Source organism: Epinephelus moara, chromosome 7, assembly GCF_006386435.1.
Source record: "Epinephelus moara isolate mb chromosome 7, YSFRI_EMoa_1.0, whole genome shotgun sequence".
Classification (NCBI taxonomy): domain Eukaryota; kingdom Metazoa; phylum Chordata; class Actinopteri; order Perciformes; family Serranidae; genus Epinephelus; species Epinephelus moara.
Genome location: NC_065512.1, coordinates 5,306,649 through 5,323,900, shown reverse-complemented (window position 1 = coordinate 5,323,900; position 17,252 = coordinate 5,306,649). Strand labels below are relative to the sequence as shown.

Here is a 17,252-nt window from a genome sequence, read left to right as displayed (position 1 = left end):
TCAAAAAATATTTTTCTGTAAACTGCAGTAATCAGTAAACGATCAATTGCTTCAGCTCATGTTATAACCTTAAATTAATATTAAAATCATCCTGCAGCAAATCTCAGCACAGAGCCATAAATAAAGCCATAATCACCTTGTTGAGTCTAAATTCATGTTGTGCCTTAAACCTGCCATGACTACATCTCCCATCGTACCTTGTGTTCCCCCCTCGCGCTTGCCGTATTTAACAAACGTCTTTTTTTTTTACAGTATTCAGACATTTTAACGTCTCAGCGGTTTAAACTCGCTGCCGCCGCTTTTTGTTTCATTATGTGACTCCTGAGAAGAAGTTAACTCTGTAGAAGGTAAGTTAAGACTTTTATCTGACGATTAAAACACACAAAAACTGCTTTTGTCTGCCGAAAGTGAAGTTATGTTAGCATGCTAACGTGGAAGCTAGTGGCCCGTGTATCTGTCTCCATGGCAACCGGCTCCTTCCGCCCGGACCTGGTTTGTCTTTGTGAGAACTGTGGACGTGGTTTATGGTTTTAAATAAAGGACAGCTTGATCTAATATACCGGCTGCTGTGGAATAATATTATCTGTATCTATTAATCACAGCGGTGGAAAGTTACTACACTCTAATATTTAGTTTAGACCACTTTACTGCTACTTCTCCTCCACTTCTCAGTAGGAAATATTCTTTTTCCACAACTACATTCACCTGACAGCTTTAGTTACTGTATAAATTCAGATTTTGACACACAAAATACTTAAAGAGTTGATAAAATATGATGTTAAAGTAAAACTAAAACCCTTAGTCCAATAATTAATAAGTTAATTGAAAGAAAACGAATGAGAAATATTGTTTTTCCTATAAAATCCTGCTTTTACATTATGTCATGAGTCATAATCATCTAATGAGATCAGATATAATGGTATAACATTCACCTTTATTACTTTGATTACATTTTATTGATTATACTGACATGATTTTACTGAAGGAACATTTTCAATGCAGAACCTTTACTCTATATTATTATTATTATTATTATTATACTCTATTAGAATTTTAATTGTGTGGTATTAGTGCTTTTACTGTAATTTTCTATTTTATGCTACTTCATACTTGAGCTTTTACTGTAATTTTTAGTGCACTACATTTATTTAACAGCTGTAGCTACTGTGTACTTTTGAGATCAGCGTTTTAATCACATAATAAATGATTATCTTATTAAATATGATGCCTTGTTATAGATAAAAGTCATTCAAACAGTTACAGTCAAACACCAGCTTAACTTGGACCAGCTACACAAAATGCTGCACACACAGCACTGATTAATCATGTTTAATTGATGCTAATAACAACAGTATTGTTATACTAAATTTACTTCCGTTTTTAGGTTGAGGGTGTTTTCATTCACCCTCCTCCGCAAGTTCTGTGTAGAACCGCAACAATCAACCAAATAATTACCAGTCAAATTGAGTAGTAGTGAAATATTTGATGGTTCTAGCCCCTGAAATATAAGAATGTTCTATGTTTCTCTCTTTTTATCTTCATAAACAGAGTTTTTGGACAGTTGTTTGAACAAAACTGATGTTTCTTAGGCCAAATGATTAGGCCTAATCAGGAAAATTATCATCAGATTAGTTGATAATAAAAATGGCTGGTTACAGTCCTGATCCTGTCACAGTATTTTAAGGGTCAAACATTTCTATAAAAGCAGTGAAAACATTTAACAGACTTTCTTTCCTTGGAGTTCAGCCTTGGTAAAAATCACAAATGACCTCTCATGGCAGCTGAGTCCGGACTCTTATCCATTCTCATCCTACTTGATCTGAGCGCGGCCTTTGACACCATTTCTCACAACATCCTCCTTAACATACTGGCCTCCACTGGAATCACTGACGCTCCCTTGGACTGGTTTAAATCCTATCTTTCTGACTGTACTCAACCATTTCCAGTTACTACTGGTGTTCCTCAAGGTTCTGTCTCGGGTCCCCTTCTGTTTGTTATCTACTTACTTCCTCTTGGTTACATCTTCCATAAATTCAGCATCCATTTCCATTGCTATGCGAATGACACCCTCCTCTATCTGTCCACCAAACCTACCTCCACCCTCCCGCCGTCCTCCCTCTCTGACTGCCTTCAGGAAATCAAATCCTGGTTCTCCTGCAACTTCCTCAATTTAACAGTGATAAAAATGAATTACGTCTCACTGGCACCAAATCCACCTCAGCAAAAATGGACAGTTTCACTCTTGAGAGTCTGGGTGTCACCCTCGACAGCATTCTGTCATTCCAAGCTCACATCAATAATGTCGCTCGGTCTGCCTACTTCCATCTACGCAATATTAACCACCTTCGCCCATCCCTCACACCGCACTGTACTGCCATTTTTATTCACACCCTGTTACATCCTGTATTGATTACTGATTACTGTAACTCACTCCTTTTTGGTCTCCCTCTCAAGTCCATCCACAAACTTCAGCTGGTCCATTTATTTTATGTTACTTTATTCCTCACCTTGTTGACATTTTAAATCTGGTGTAATTTTCTCTATCTTTGCCTGTATGGTGACCTTGAGTGTTGTGAAAGGTGCCTATGAATAAAATGTGTTATTATTTCTTTGTGCTGAAACTCTATTGTTTTTCTTGTTGCAGGTGTTATGAACAACTATGAGGTCATCCGTCAGATTGGAGAGGGTGCGTTTGGGAAAGCCTTCCTGGTTCAGGACAGAGGGGGAGGTGGAGACAGACAGTGTGTTGTCAAACAGATCAACCTCAGAAAGGTACGGCTTCAGCTTGTTACTCAACGATGTTTTAAAACCACAGTTGGTGTCGGTCTGTGTTTGATTGATTATAAGTTAAAGGTTTGTTCACTGCGCAGATGTCAGCGCGGGAAAAGGAAGGGTCCAAGAAAGAAGTGACGCTGCTGTCGAAGATGAAACACCCAAACATCGTCACCTTCATCAGCTCATTTCAAGGTGAGGGTGACTCCATATACATGTGATCATTGTACAGTATATGGTATACTGTGTGTGTGTGTGTGTGTGTGTGTGTGTGTGTGTAGAGAGGGGCAGCCTGTACATAGTGATGGAGTTCTGTGACGGAGGAGATCTGATGAAGAAGATCAACATGCAGAGAGGAGTCTTCTTCACTGAGCAGAAGGTGAGGTGGAGAGCTGACGTCATTTGGTTTCAATGAATCTAATAATTACACACACAGTGACGGGGTAACACTGAGCTGTGTGTCTCAGGTCGTGGACTGGTTCGTGCAGATCTGCCTCGGACTCAAACACATCCACGACAGGAAGATCCTCCACAGAGACATCAAAGCTCAGGTGTGTGGAAGCGAACACACACACACATCCACTGCTTTCACTTTCGGAGCCAACTCAACAAACCGTCAGGGAATACTCTGTCAGTTTACTCTGAGAAACACTGAAGTCTGTGGCTCTAACTCCTCTGATCAACAGCTCAGGGCTGCAACTAACAATTATTTTCATCATTTAATAAGTCAGTTACTTTTATGATTAATAGATATCATTTACTCTATAAAATGTCAGAAAATAGTGAAAAATACTGAGATAAAAGTTCCCAGAGTCCAAAGTGATGTCTTCAAACTTTGTTTTGTACGAAAAAAATATTGCTTGTCATCCCCTCTCTCGCTGCCCCTCTCACACTTAGACTGTCGTATCTAATAAAGGCAAAAAGCCCAAAAGAAAAATCTTTAGAAAATATATAAATTGTTAGAGACACAATAATAAATATATAGAATCTAAACTTGTCTGTTGATTTACGTCAGAAGGACTTTATTCTTGTGAATTAAACTGACTATTTTGGGGAGTTTCATCAAATTAAAACAAGCGATTTACAAAAAAATTTGTGCTGTTAAGACAGTTTGATGAATCTGACTTGAAACACTCATAAACCTCACAGAGAAAAGTTTATGAGGAGAATATAAGAAAAAATTATAACCTCTTATACACCTCTTTACAAGGTGTAAAGTTATGTATCTGTCTGTGCGCAGTCAGCTGTATAAATAAAGTTTGGAGACCTGGATTTGACCTGATCACAGCTGCTGTTAGAAGCTTTTCACAGCTTCCTCTCAGGCCAAGATTTTGGGCGGACTGTGACTTTAACTGGGTTATGAGGCTGATGCAGCATACAGTACATCATGCATTCCTGGTACAACTTGTACATGTAAACAACATCACCCACAGAGCCAGAGGTTTAACTTTTTAATTAACGAGTGTTATTACAGCGTCCAGAGGATTGTAAGGCTGAACCGTCCAGAGCTTCTCAACAAAGAGCTCGCTGTGTGCCAACTCCCAGAATAACTGCGTCTCTGTTCACAACCATCACTATCTTTCATCAATCATATCTGTTTCCTAACACACACACACACACACACACAAACACACACACACACACACACAGGAAACATGCACAGTCACTATTTTCCTGCTGAACACAGACGTGCTTTCATTCCTGCTCTCCCTCTGCTGCAGAATATCTTCCTCACCAACGGAGGGTTGAAAGCAAAGCTGGGGGACTTTGGAATCGCAAGAATGTTGAATAAGTAAGTCAGTGTCATCTTCACACACACACACACACACACACATACACAGAGTGCAGCTGTTAATCACTGAGTGCTCTGTAACACATGGAAAACCTCCGAACAAGTCATTATCATTCCATAAACTGTCGACCGGGACATGTAAACACACATGTTGTGGAAATAATGGTCGGCCTGCAGAACTCCACAGATCTGATTTGTGTCCTGTAAATACGGAGTACACAGGTACTTTTAGTGTTTCTTGATAGATAAGAAAAGATAGTACAGTTGTGATGTACTTTATATGAGCGTATTCAATCAATCAATCAATCAATTTTATTTATAAAGCCCAATATCACAAATCACAATTTGCCTCACAGGGCTTTACAGCATACGACATCCCTCTGTCCTTATGACCCTCGCAGCGGATAAGGAAAAACTCCCCAAAAAAACCCCTTTAACGGGGAAAAAAAACGTTAACGTTTATGTTACTTTATATTTCTGCTCCACAACATGTATCCAACAGCTGAAGTTAACTGGTTTACCTTTAAGATTAAGATTAAAAAAACACACAATGAAACTATATGATAAAATCAAATCAATTTATTTAACCAGCAAAACCTCTTGAGATTAAAAATCTGTTTTCAAGAGTGTCCTGGTCGAGACAGGCAGCAACATAAAGTTACGGACAGACAACATAGAACAAAAATACAGAATAAAAATGGAAAGCTCTAAAACAAGCAAAATAAAACACAAAGTAAGAACACTACAAAGAAAAGCCGAAAGTATGTTAATATATGCTATAGGTGAACCATAAAAACACAAAAAGGGCAACTACACATGATGACAAAAACCAGCTACGATACACTGTGACATTGGCATATAGAAGACTGTGTACAAAAATCCTGCAGCAGTGTTTTGAAACAGCCGAGAGGAACCACTGAGTGCAACTTTACGTCCTTCTGCAGAGGATTCCACATATGAGGAGCAGCAGACATAAATGCACTCTTGCCAAACTCTGTATGTACCCTAGGTACAGACAATAAAAACAAGTTCTGTGAACAGAGAGCAGCCATCCTCATTTTTTTTGCTTAATGTACACACATAAATATGCTGAAGTAGGTCAAGAACAGCTCTGTACACAAGAGAATACCGATGAAAAAGTCTATGAAACCGAGCAAACAGGATACAGTGATGAGTTAGAGGCTTACAGTTGGTAATAAATATTAAATATTAAACCAGTGTTTCCAACCTGTTATGCTTACGACCCCTCACAGTGAAGCAACATCTAATCTGGGCTCCTTATCACGTCTCAGATGTCTCTGAGTTGTCATCAGTTCAACCACAGAGACATTTCTGCTCATACATTTCCACATAATTTTATTCCAGTAGCTGTTCAAATGATCAATATTTTACTAAAAGTCAAAGATGAGAGAAAAGTCCAGAGGGTGAAAAATCAGTTGGGATGTTTTTATCTGAAAACGAGAATTGGTATCGGGGCCGGTCTAAGCATTTCTTAACTGATTGGGATCTGCTTTATAGAGCCTGATCTGATCCAGACTGCCGTCTGATGTTATTCAGCCAGGAAAGATGTTTTTATCTGAGCACAGAAAGGTTTTAAATAGAGCTGCACAATATAAGGAAGGTGTTTAATATACTTTAACCTTGTTGAGTATCATGATAACAATATTACTTGTGATAAAAGTGTGCTCAGTTCTGAATTTAAAGAAAAAAGAAAAAAATATATATATATTTCAGTTTTTGCAGTTTTCTACTCATATTCTCTTTCAGCTCACTCAAAAAATCTGAGTGCAAAATATGTTTCATGATGTGTTTATTGTGTGAGTTGACATCGTGGTGAAGATAAAAAAAGATGTATTGTGCAGCTCCAGTTTTAAAGCCTCATATTAACACTGATAAATGTATGATTGTGCACTAACAGTGACTGTGGGTGTTTGGAGGCATGTTCGGAAGGTGTCTGTTGATATCTGGTATAAAGAGAAGGAGTGATTTTACATGTTTATGTGACGTTACATGTTAAACCCTGACAGAGTGAGTGTGTGTGTGTGACCTGTGTGTGTGCAGCACCATGGAGCTGGCGAGGACCTGTGTTGGGACTCCGTACTACCTCTCCCCAGAGATCTGCGAGAATCGACCCTACAACAACAAGACGTATGTGCATAGACAGACTTAACAAAAAAAAGTCAGACTTGACTGAAATAAATACAATGTTTAGCCTATTACATAAACAGAAAGGAAATATGAAATTTTTAAAAGCTACAGCTGTAACAATCAATAATAATAATCAATAATAAGAGGCAGGTCATTGCACCTAATGCAGGTAAAGTCACCCAGACTGTATATTAACTGCCAAAACTATTATAGTACAATTATCTTCCATCCCTCAGTGTCTAGTATTCATACAGTCTGTGGTGTAGATGGTACAGGTTGTTTGTTTCGATGTGCAGTGAGTCCCAGCAGGGTGGAGTCAGTCTCCTCTGGTCAGTTCAGGGAGGATCCTGTAAACTGTCAACTACAGAAACAAAGAGAAGATTAATTCTGACTGATTAAGACTCTGATAGTCGTCATTATATATTACTACTGGTCGCACCCATCTGGAAACGGAACAAGCTGAAATTAACCACAGAAATCATTTTCATAAACAGAGTGACCGTTTATTTAACTGCAGCAGAAAAACAACAGTGAATGATCAGTGTGGAAGACATGTACAGAAAGAAACAGCAGTGATCTTATACTGCAGTAGACGTAGTGCTCCTGATTTAAGATTGAAAACGAGACATTTGAGACATGAGATATTTTATTCTGATTTTATATACTGGAGGACTAACTGATCTGTTTGCCAAATGTAACTGTCTCAGGTGATGTTAGCTGGAGCTGTTAGGAGTTAGCTGGAGCTGTTAGGAGTGTTCACTTTCACTTTTCACTTTCAGGTCAGAGCTGCTGACGTCAGCCTGAACTCTGATAGTATCCAGGTCCACCCTTCACACAGAGGATGTGTCTCTGTACATACTTTATGATGTGCTCCTGGAGCTTGGAAGCAAAATGATGTGCTGGCATTAATTACGAAAAAGAAGTCGTAACAGAGTTGTTTCCAACATGTGTTATCTGTTTTATTATTAGTGATTTTATCTAATTATTGTTGGGTAGTTTATTCGATTTTAAAACGATTCTGATTTTATTTGCCTCCTGAAATGTTAAATTAATGTTTCTACAGTAGCCCAGAATGGACAAACCAAACACCAGCTCTAGATAGGAACATTCATGCACCTTTCCTCACACTTTTGCTCGAGTGTTTTTAGTTAGAAAGGGAAGTCTGAATGAAGAATATCTCTGTGACAGCAGCACCATACACACTGCTTCAACACCGCCTGCTGTGCCTGGTGATCGTGTCTGAGCTATGATTGGACAGTTACTGCTTGGGGGAGGGGCTTAGAGAGCTGACCAAGGTCAACATGAACTCTGACCCTGTGTGCAGAGAGGAGCTTCCTCTTTTTTATTTTTATGATTGAGATAAGAGCACATGGTCCTGCACACGCACTCATTGCAACAACAACATGTACACACACACACACCCACAGATATATGCTGACAGGGAGCTCAGACGTGCAGCAAACACACACACGCACACTGATTATCATCCTCTGCCCTCTTTTTCTCTTTCTGCGTGTTGAGACAGATCGCTGCTCTGTTCTCTGCTCTCTTGTTTTGATACAGTCGAGGTCAAAGTTACTTCCACTTTCCCACACTCACACAGACGTGCTCACACTGCTGTACTTGTGAGACTCTTATTCACATCATACATGATGCCTGAGCCCCCACCTCTAACCTCCACCTCAACCTGAGTCTGAACGTTCCCCTCAAACCAAGTCTAAACTCTCAAACTATGCTTTGAAGAATAAAAAAATGTCTTTAATTTGATTCTCAAACTTTAAAACTTCAGCCGGACCTCACAAAGACAGAAATACAACAGCACACATGCACATACTTGCTTCCCTGCCAATAAGGCTCCGTGCCAAAATCTGTTGTATGAGTCCAGAAGCAAAACTTTTTTTATGAGATGTTTCTGTAGGGATCTGCGCTCTGATTGGACGCCTCCCAGCTCTGGGTTTTGACATTATGGTTTAGTGTGTGGTGTGTTTATGAGTTTAGCTCAGGGGGACAGAGGGTAATGTTCGGCCTTGCCCCAAAATCATGTTCTAACAAGACATTTGTCGAGTTACACAAGATGCAGCGAAGAAGCTGCTTCATGGTGACGTCATGAAAACACTCCCCGATTCTGTTTCAACACAGAGCTGAGAGGACATCTGGAGGTGATGTCACAACATCAGGGAGTTTGTCTGTGAAATTATTACGGTTGAATTATTGTCAGATTGTATTTAACTTCCCCTTCATGTGTGTGTGTGTGTGTGTGTGTGTGTGTGTGTGTGTGTCCTCTCTGCAGGGATATCTGGTCTCTGGGCTGCGTCCTGTATGAACTCTGCACCCTGAGGCATCCAGTGAGCTGCACCACACCCAGCACACACACACACACACACACACACACACACACACACACAGCTGGAGTCTCCAAGGCTTTGCTAACACTGAGCTAATGCTAACATTAGCTCTGTAGCAAACTTCATGAGTGCAATAACATAGGTATGAACTAGAACACTCGGAGAACGCAGATCTCCGCCAAGCAGCTCGGATTTCCCGCCATTTTATTATTTTATCCACTTCGCTTCAACCGATCACCACCAACATTTTATCATCTGTTTCTTGTCCCATTATCAACCTTTCCTGAAAATTTCATCAAAATCTGTTCAGAACTTTCCGAGTTATTTTGCAGACAAACAGACCAACGCCGGCGAAAACATAACCATCTTGCTGGAGGTAATAACCTGTTCATGGTTTGTCCTCTAATCAGAGAATCGGTGGTTTGAACCCCCGGCTCCGCATGTCAAAGTATCCAAGACACTGAATCCCCAATTGCTCCTGATGGCTGTTCCATCAGTGTGAGAGCTTGTGGATGGTTACTGAGTAGCAGGTGGCACCATACATGGTAGCCTCGGCCACCAGTGTGTAAATGGGTGAATGTGACGTAGTGTAAAAGCATTTTGAGTGGTCTTAAGACTAGAAAGGCGCCATACAAGTGCAGTCCATTTACCATAAAGCTTATCCCAGTTACAGTCATATTCAGGATATGCCGTTTACATGAGCATGGAGAAATATGGTCATCCATATTCCCCAGTTTCTTTCAGAGTACTCCAGCTAGCATATTTGGGTTTCTCATGAACGGATATGATGTTGTGAGACACTAAAAATAACAATCTGAGCCTCTCTGTGACAAAACAAACACTTTTAGTGGACGAACACTGATGGTGTGGCCATCCTGTTTCACAGCTGCCAGCTGCAGTGTTGTCTCTTTCTTAATAAGAAAGTGGACCAGTTTCAAACAATGTTGTTCCCCATTGGTCACTTAGACACAAAAACATGGAAAATAGGAGCCAGGTTGAAGGATACCAAACTTACCCTTTAAGTAAAGGTTTCAGTGCAGGACTTATATTCTGTCTACCTGCAGTTTGAGGGCAGCAGTCTGCGGCAGCTGGTCAGTAAAATCTGCAGGGGGCGCTACAACCCAGTGCCCAGCCACTACTCCTACGACCTTCGCCTGCTGGTCACCCAACTCTTCAAGGTCAGACACTCTTTATTTATTTTTCTTCACAGTGTGTGGATATCAGAGAAGTGTCAGAGGTTGCTGGTGTATCTAGTGCTGGGTTCAGACTACACAACATATTTGTTTGTATGTCAGATTAGGTGATTATGAAGTCATAAAATCTTGCCGTGACAGACTACATGTTGGTCCACAACCAATCAACGCTGGTCATCTGTCACAGTGTGCGTGATGTTACGGGATTATTCCTGTCATATTATTATTATTATTATTATTACGTCAGTCACTGTGTCTGTGCATGTCCCAGCCGAACTGTTTTTGTAGTAATGTAAAAAGTGCCACCAGATGGGCGGAGCTACATTTGAAGTACCGCATAAAAACTATGACAGTCACTGAATCCTCCACCACAAGTTTCTGTAAATGTTTCACAACAAAAGCCTTTTTTATAACATGAGGGGATTCTCTCCAACGAAACAATAATAGGCTTTTAATTTTAACGGATACAGGAAGTGCTGAGTTTGAAACGACAGTGCGATGCATCAAATTTAACAGGGCAAACAGGAGCAGATTAAAAATGAAAATATAAAATACAGGGGAAATGAGAAATAACGGTGGTTTCTAATGTAGTGTGTTTCAAATTAAGCTGGTAGCCTCTGCAGTTGTGGTTAGTAAAAGCCCACACCGTATTTCATTTCTTTATATCCTCCATTATGAAGAGTTAGTTTTCTTTGCTAGCCTGATGCTAATGGCAGTACTCAGCAGGTTGATGAAGTGCCTCAGCTGTTTCACATCATCATTTTCCCTTTTTACTCTGTGTGGTAACGTCCCTACAGGAAATATCAAATAGGCTGGACTGTTGTTGCCGTACAGTTTCCACAGCAGCAGATCACTCTGTGTTTCTATTGTTCAAAGTGACGGCTGTGACGGGAGAAGTCGTGAACGACAAATAGAAATAAAACATGCTATACTTTCTGTCGGGACGTCATGAGATGTCTCAGACGCAGCGTCGGTTGTCGTCTACTATGACACACTACACGAGATAAAACAATGGATCATCGCTTCTGACACTCACTGTACGACGCGTCAGGCTATAATCAGGCTGTTATCATGTAGTCTGAACCCGGCGTAGGGGTCGTCTGACATATTCCAGACAGATTTTTTATATTTTACAGACGTCTGTTTGTAGCTGTTCCTTTAAAGTTCTCTGAGTTCAAACTGCAAAACAAGTATTTCTAAAGAGGAAAGTGAAAATGATATAATGTCAGGAAACTGTTAGAGCAGCTGCTCAGGATATCAGCCTGAGCTGCACGTTAGGAGGCTCCTATTGTCTGCTGCAGACAGTCAGGCAGATAAAACAGGCTGCCAGTGGAAGTACATCATTCACATGTTTACAGGAACCAGTCAGTGAACAGATCCCTCACATCCACCAGATAACCTCTGAACAACCACCTCACTGCCGTTAGTCAATGTATACAAAGTGTCTCACAGTGTGTTACATGTAAAGTAGCCATGATACTCATCACTACCTGTGTCATTATAAAGTCAGTAAGTGACTCTGTTGTTGATGAGGTTTATTTTTGGGCTGTACAAATAATCATTAATTGATTGAATTATTATGAAATTCAGTGTTCACGTTTATTCCACACACACATACACTGTTTTGTTAGGTCAACCCTCGGGACCGTCCCTCGGTCAGCTCTGTCCTCAGGCGTCCCTTCCTGGAGAAGCACATCAGCAAACACCTGGACCCACAGGTAACGAATCTGATTCACTCGTGTTAATTAAATTGTCAACACAGTGAGAAGTCTCATGGAAATCCACCAGACTTAACAGCACAGACGCACAGAAAGTGATACGGACGCCACTCAGTTGATGCTCCAATGGTGCATCAGGCATCAGATTTAAAATGCCAACGCCACAGAAAAGGTCACTATTTATCTCTCTAAAACAAACAGACCAGATCATTTAAACTGGTAGAAACACTGAATAAAACAGTTTAATGTAACAAATCAGTGTTTCTCTGATGCTGTTTGGCACGTCTGAGATGGACAGCTCTTAAAGCACCTGCTTATCTGTGCTCACCTTTTTACTCTGATTACTTAAGATGCACCAGATGTTGAGGAGTTTTTTCCTGGGAGTTGAATTATCCACAGAGTCTCTTCCTCTCCAAAACAAACAGACCAGCTGATTTAAACCAGAAAAACACTGAATAAAGCAGTTTCACCTTAAAAAATCTGGTGCTTTTCCAGTGTTTCTTGACACGTAGGGGCTGCTAACCACAGTGGCTGACATGAAAACATGAAGGTCCCTCTCTAGAATCAGTGTTTGGTTTGTCCGTTCTGGGCTACTGTACAAACATGACAGTGCAACATGGTGATCTCTGTAGTCGAGGAAGAGCTCCCTACATAGATATAAACAGCTCATTCTAAGGGAAAGAAAGCACAATTCTTATTTTCAGGTGATTATACACTAAAGAAAACATACTGATTATATTCTGACAGTATATCCCCCCAAATCCTACGCACTGAACCTTTGAGTTCTACATTTAAGAAGATTGTAAACCAGTTTTTGTTGGCACTATCCAAGAGGTTTTAATTCAACTATACGATGAATACTGAGCTCACTGTTCGTGGTAAAGTCGAACTGTGCTCCATTATATTGTTTCCCCCCCCTCGTGTATACATGGACAAAATATTAGAAACATTTAGGGCAGTATCGTGTTTAAATGTCTACATTTAGTTTTCAGTTGCTTTCAGTATTCAGATCTCTGTGGCTAGTATTTGCCTCCATAAATAAAGGTTCCTCAGAAGTATAGATTTATAAACTTGTGTATGTGTCAAGGTTATTATAGTTTATTAAAACTAAAACTAGTTGTGAAAAAACAGTGTAGTTCACTGAAATAAAAAAAAAAAAAAAAAAAAAATAAATAAAACTAACTGAGACAATATTGTTTACTGACAAAACTACAAGATAAAAATATATCAGAATCAGAAATACTTTATTTATCCCAGAGGGGAAATTATGATTCTTTACAGTCGCTCCAGTGTAAAGAATAGAGAATTATAAGAAGTAAGAATAAATAAAAATATAAATATAAAGCAGTAAATAAAGTAAAGTTGATATGAAATGTGCATTAAGATAAGATATACTTTAGTGATCCCCAGGGAGGAAATTCAATTCAATTTTATTTTAAAATGAAAATAAAATGTGCATTATGCTACTGTTTCTAACACCACTACTTAAGATATGATAAATTCAAATATTGAAATAGAATATATATCGTCACTGTGCTGAAGCTGTGAGTGTGAAAATGTAACTACAATATATACATCAATAGAATAAAACAAGAATAGATTGAGAGTAACATAAGAAATATGTACAGTTATGTGCACTGTATGTTGAATATATACATTGAAGAGGCGATAAATACTGCACACTTTAAATAGTTGCACAGAATATTGGAGATGTTTTTAGTTTTAGCTTAGTGTCAATTTGATGACATTGGTCAACACAGCAACATGAGGTGTTGGTGCACTCACACTGGGTTGTCTACATGTCTGTGACTCAACTGCCCTCACAAAATGTTGTCATTGTGTTGTAACACCTTCTCTGAACTTCTTAGTTCCTTCTTCTGACAAACCTTCCATGTATTGAGATAAAAACAGACAAAAACTAATAATGAAACTAACAAAAACTAAACTGAAAACATAAATTAAAAGCAAAATAGAAAGAAAAACTAATGAAACATACAAGACTAGAATAACTCTGGTGTGTGTGTGTGTGTGTGTGTGTGTGTGTGTGTGTGCGTGTGTGTGTGTGTGTGTGGTTTCCTGTGTGTGCAGGTGATGCAGGAGGAGTTCAGCCACACGGTGCTGCATCGAAACAGATCGGCAGCGTCTCAGGCTGCTAAACCCAGAGCAGCAACGGCAGCAGGTAACACCACACACACATTGAAACAGCAGCAGAGACAGAAACTGAACCTTCAACTGGTCTCAGGTCTGATCAGATGTGTTGAACGTGGATTGTGGCGCCACCCGGTGGTCGTTCTGTGACCCTACACCAGCCTGATCCCACAGTGTCGCTGCTGGCTCCACTCCAGCTGCCATTTTTCAACACTTGTGATAAACTGCAGGGAAACACGACTCCATCCTCGGTCGTATCGCTGAGTCCTGATTGGACCGGTCGATGGCGTCACGCTCTGGCACACTTTGTGTTTTGGTAACATCAGAACACAAAGTCTTGAATCATTGAGGGAGTGTCTGCTGCTTAACAATGGTTACATAACTCATTTATCTTCATCTCTCTCTGCTCTGACAGATCACATGTTCTGCATCTCTTTTATTCCTCTGAACAATAAACTCAAATGAGTTCATCCAAACTTTGAGGCATTTTTAAACTGTTTCAGACAGAAGAACACGAGCAGGAAGAGCAGAAGTAAACAGGAAAGTCTTGCCACCTATGGGTGCACATGTCAAGTATTTATACAGCAGCCTTTACTCCAGTAAAAGTGACAGCACTGCATTTAAAACCTTTTCCTGCTGCATGAATGTGTCATTTTCCTGCTGTATATGTTACAGGTTGTGCTCATTGAACTCCTTTACATACTGTTGGGTAGTTTATCTACAGCGATGCCTCAGATTCTATAAGATAATCACATGTTTGTAGCGTGGCTGTCCTGTGAGAACCACAAATCTGTAAAAAGTCAGAAAGAGAGCCTGTTTTCAGCTTTGTGACAACAGATTTTTCCAGCTGGTCCAAGAGTTTTAAAGAGTTTATTTAGCAGCAGATAGAGGAAGACTTCATCCTTCAGTTTATCACAAACATTCAACATCAACACATCTGGAGATATGTGGTTATCACTGGACAGGAAGGAGCAGAAAGCGAAAGTAGTGGAAATTCAAAAGTAAAAGTACCCGTGCACCGACAGGAGACAAAGTGACTCTGATCGTTTTTGGTTGTTCTAACTTGAGCCTCGTCTTTTCTCCAGAGAAGAAGCAGCAGTTTGGAGCAGCAGAGAGACCTGGAGCTGCCGCAAAGAGACTTCCTGCTAAACCAGACTGGAGGGTCCCACTCAGAGTCTACAGCCCCGCCCCCTACAAAGTAATAATAATAATAAGAGTCAAACACCACAAGTACCATATATACAAACACAGTCCAGGATTCGGAGCCTCTGGTTGCTGTTTTTTTCCCATGTTTAAGTGTATATGGTACTGGTGCAGTGGTTAGCACTGACGCCTCACAGCAAGAGGGTTCCTGGTTCAAACCCCAGGGTGGAGGAGCCCTTCTGTGTGGAGTCTGCATGTTCTCCCTGTGTCAGCGTGGGTTTCCTCCAGGTGCTCCAGCTTCCTCCCACAGTCCAAAGACATGCAGGTTAACTGGTGACTCTAAATTGTCCGTAGGTGTGAATGTGAGTGTGAATGGTTGTCTGTCCTGTGATAGTCTGGGGACCTGTCCAGGGTGAACCCTGCCTCTCACCTTTCCAACTGTGATCCATTTCGGTCTGAACATTTCTAGACAGTCAAACACATATTAAGAGAAGTTTATTGATACAATATTTTGGTAATATCACACTGCCATTGGCATTTTCATGACCATATGTCTTTTTCATCACAATAAACAAAGTGATGGAAATAACATTCTGTCACAATTTAAAAAAAATCCCAGGCTATGTTAGCGTGCTGATATCTGAATACACACCAAGTACACAATATAAAATGTTGCTTTTCTAATTATTTGTACATTTAAAGGAAAGATGAGCTGCATATTATTGATTTAACAAAAATGTATCTTGATTTCATCTTATTTTACTTTCCTCTGTGGAACTAACTGTCCTTTGGCCACGTGCAGTCCTGTCACATGACTACTACCGTGGTCATTAAGTAAACAAACTCTTAAAAAAAATGTATTTCCCAAAATTGCAAGAATTCTTATTTCTCAGGTATCATCAGAGAGTACATCAGGTCACATGTCGTTCATAAATCTCTCCAAAATCCTTTAAGCTAGCAGTTAATGTTTAAGGTTATTGAGTTTGTCAATAATAAGTCTTGATTTAATTGAGAAATTAGGAACTTTAAGTGTGAACAGTGTGCTGCAGAGACGCTCAGGAACAGCTGAAATCATAAATGTAAGCTCTTGTACAAAACTAAGCTGCCAAGTGTGTGAAATTATGATTATTGATCTGATCCATTTATTCATGATCTCAGCCTTTTCGTCACAGAGCTGCAGACAGAGAAGCTGCAGCGCTGCAGAACCAGAGGTGAGTCACATTCAGACCGTCTCACATATTCAACCTCTTCACTCCATGAATGAAAGTCTCCCTCAGTCATCAGTGACGTCATGATGACCTTTACATTCGGACTTTGACCTAAAGCTAATCCTGATGCAGGTTTAATGGACAGCAGCTGGTCGGCCAGTATAAGCACTACTACGCCCAGCTGGACGCCCTCCAGAGGAGGAAGAAGGAGGACGTCCTTCCTCCTCCTCCTCCTCCTCCTCCTCCTCCTCCTCCTCAGGAGAGAGAGAAGGAGCGATGTGAAGACCATGCTGTGGAACCATACATGATGTGAGTGACCTGTAACTAATGATTGTTTTCATTATAGATTCATCTGTGGATTATTTTTTAGCTTAAGAAACTACTCGTCAGAAAGTAGTGACAAATGTATTTCCCAATTTCTCAGAACTTAAAGTTGTATCTTCAGTGTGCTTGTTTTGTTTGATCGACGCTCCAAAAGTCAAAGATCTTCAATTCGTGATGATGTAAAAGAAAGAAAAAACAGGAATTCTTCATTTTTGAGAAGCGGCAATTATGTAATATTTGGCTAAAAATGACTAAATTTATCGATTAGTCGTCTGATTAATTTTCATAATTGTTTCAGAGCTACATATACGAGGATATCATCATGATAGTTGGATAGCTGAGTCTCATTTTTATCTTCCCAGCAAACTTGTTACCCACCAGTCTACCTGCAGCTAGCAGCTAACTGCTGCTGTTCATTTGTTTGATTTAAAAGAAAAGTTTAACAGTTTTTGTTTTTTGGT

The 17,252-nt window shown here is 40.0% G+C and overlaps 1 protein-coding gene across 2 annotated transcripts in view; it reads left to right on the top strand.

Moving 5' to 3' along the window:
* The first annotated feature begins 210 nt into the window (after positions 1-210).
* LOC126392963 (serine/threonine-protein kinase Nek5-like) overlaps positions 211-17,252 on the top strand; it is a 24,684-nt gene continuing 7,642 nt past the window's right edge. Inside the window, exons 1-14 of one of the 2 annotated variants that reach the window (XM_050048755.1) lie at positions 211-347; positions 2,645-2,772; positions 2,871-2,967; positions 3,054-3,151; positions 3,240-3,323; positions 4,494-4,564; positions 6,626-6,712; positions 9,003-9,057; positions 10,122-10,235; positions 11,882-11,968; positions 14,057-14,147; positions 15,202-15,314; positions 16,418-16,470; positions 16,600-16,776. In XM_050048755.1, coding sequence (XP_049904712.1) covers positions 2,650-2,772; positions 2,871-2,967; positions 3,054-3,151; positions 3,240-3,323; positions 4,494-4,564; positions 6,626-6,712; positions 9,003-9,057; positions 10,122-10,235; positions 11,882-11,968; positions 14,057-14,147; positions 15,202-15,314; positions 16,418-16,470; positions 16,600-16,776 — 1,250 coding nt within the window. In that variant the 5' untranslated portion in view covers positions 211-347; positions 2,645-2,649. Of the gene's footprint in view, positions 348-1,851; positions 1,968-2,644; positions 2,773-2,870; positions 2,968-3,053; positions 3,152-3,239; positions 3,324-4,493; positions 4,565-6,625; positions 6,713-9,002; positions 9,058-10,121; positions 10,236-11,881; positions 11,969-14,056; positions 14,148-15,201; positions 15,315-16,417; positions 16,471-16,599; positions 16,777-17,252 lie in introns of those variants that run through there. The other variant, XM_050048754.1, reaches the window with a different exon arrangement.